This window comes from Octodon degus, unplaced genomic scaffold (genome assembly GCF_000260255.1).
Source record: "Octodon degus isolate 3935 unplaced genomic scaffold, OctDeg1.0 scaffold00320, whole genome shotgun sequence".
Lineage (NCBI taxonomy): Eukaryota > Metazoa > Chordata > Mammalia > Rodentia > Octodontidae > Octodon > Octodon degus.
In genome coordinates this window covers 490459-492228 of record NW_004524896.1, presented here as the reverse complement: position 1 = coordinate 492228, position 1770 = coordinate 490459, and the positions used below count along the sequence as shown (strand labels likewise).

The following is a 1770-nucleotide window of genomic DNA, read 5'->3' as shown; positions in this document are numbered from 1 at the left end:
AAATTGCTTTACTGGGGGCTGGGGAGATGGCTCAGTAGAATAAGCGCTTGCCTAGCAAGGGCAAGGGCCTGAGTTCAATCCCTGGTTCCACAAAAAAAAAGAACTTATGTCAAAAAACAAAAAACAAAACAAACAAACAAAAACTGCTTTACTGACCATGGTATCTGCAGGAAGATAATAATAAAAATATTTGTAACCAAAAAAAAAAAAAAAAAGTGAGCATAAGAGTCCAGTCTGTGCTACAAAATGAGACGTCTCAAAAAGACCAAAAAAAAAAGCGTAGCCAATGGGACAGAATAAAGGAAACAAAACCGAAGCCATCAGATTCTTTTTGTTTGTGTGCGCAGCGTCTCACCACGTAGCTTGCAGCGCTCCTCCCGGTTTCTGCCTCCCCAGGGCTGGGATTGCAGGCGCCCGGACTCCACTGCCGGCTCAGGGCGCCCGAGAGCGGGCAGCGCGGCAGGCAGGCACGGGGCGCCAGGGATCGAACCCCGCCCCCGCGCTTCCTTGAGCAAGCGCTTAGTCCGCTGAGCTATACCGCCCGCCCCACTCATCTCATTCTGGACAAAAGAGTTCAAAACATACACTGGAGAAAAGACGGTCTCTTTAACAAATTGTATTGGGAAAACCAGATATCAGGTAGAATCTTGAAATTAAATCTCTATCACTCACCCTGCAGGAAAATTAATTTAACATGGATCATGGTTGAAAATGTCACAATGAATCCCAATACTTTAAGAACTTAATATGCACTAATAATACATATTTGAAACGAGGCCAGGGCATTTTGGGGATGACAGAAGGGCTCCTTTTCTGCCCATCAGGGTAGGTGGGATGCTCAGACCCAGACCATCTGTTATAGCTTGTACCCAGGTGGGTCCCCAAAGCCTCACGTGGTCACAGGGAGCTTTTCAAAGGTGCCTGGGTAGGGGCCGGGGAGATGGCCCAGTAGGATAAGCGCTTGACTGGCAAACGCAAGGATCGGAGTTCAATCCCCGGTTCTGCCACTGGGTCTAGAGTGTGCGAAGCTGGCACCAAGGGTGTGGCGCTTGGCTCGGGCATGTGACTACTGCATTTGCCCACTGATCTTGCTCGCCGCACGCGCTCGCTACTCTGCTGCCCGCTGCCGGCCTGTCTCTGCTCAGTGAAGGCCCTCTGCCACACAACCTGCCTTGGAGCTGCCAATTAGGGACCGAAGCCGTTACAAACTGAGAATCAGAACAAATTCTCTCCTTCAGCTTTGAGTGTCAGGTATTTCTCTCAGCAATGAAAAGGACACTAAGCTGCTACGCGAAACCAGAAGCAGGAGGCTCGAGGGCAGCTAGTCCTCACTTCCCGAGCAAAGAATTCATCAGGACCACTCAGCTTGCTCCTGTGAGCACGCGAGGGTCTGGCTGAACGTGGCCAGGAACACCAAGGGCCACAACTCGGCATGGACGCCTGGCAACCCTCCAAAACCATCTACCACAACATTTAAAAAGAGAGGAAAAAGAAAGGAAAAACAGCTGGTCCCAACGCACCTGTGGTCGCATTTTCAGTCTCATGAGTACTGTTAATCCCATTCTTCTCTGACCACACCAAAAACTGGTACAAGGATCCAGGCTGAAGCTCATCCAGAGTGACATTGGTGTGTCTTGTGTTCTGGGTCCCATTTGTGTCACCGTCTCCAGTCCACAGGACCCAGTAGATAAAGTCCCTTGCGTCCGAGCCCTGGGGCTCCTCCCAGCGCAGGCTGATGGAGCTGTTGGTCTGAGCATGCACTCTCAGGTT

The 1770-nt window shown here is 50.6% G+C and overlaps 1 protein-coding gene across 1 annotated transcript in view; it reads right to left on the bottom strand.

Annotated features, from left to right (window-relative positions):
* Ptprh (protein tyrosine phosphatase, receptor type H) overlaps window positions 1-1770 on the bottom strand; it is a 38335-nt gene that overhangs the window by 23244 nt on the left and 13321 nt on the right. The window contains exon 11 of the mRNA XM_023707978.1: window positions 1521-1710. Within this exon, the coding sequence (XP_023563746.1) occupies window positions 1521-1710 (190 nt within the window). The remainder of the gene's footprint in view (window positions 1-1520; window positions 1711-1770) is intronic.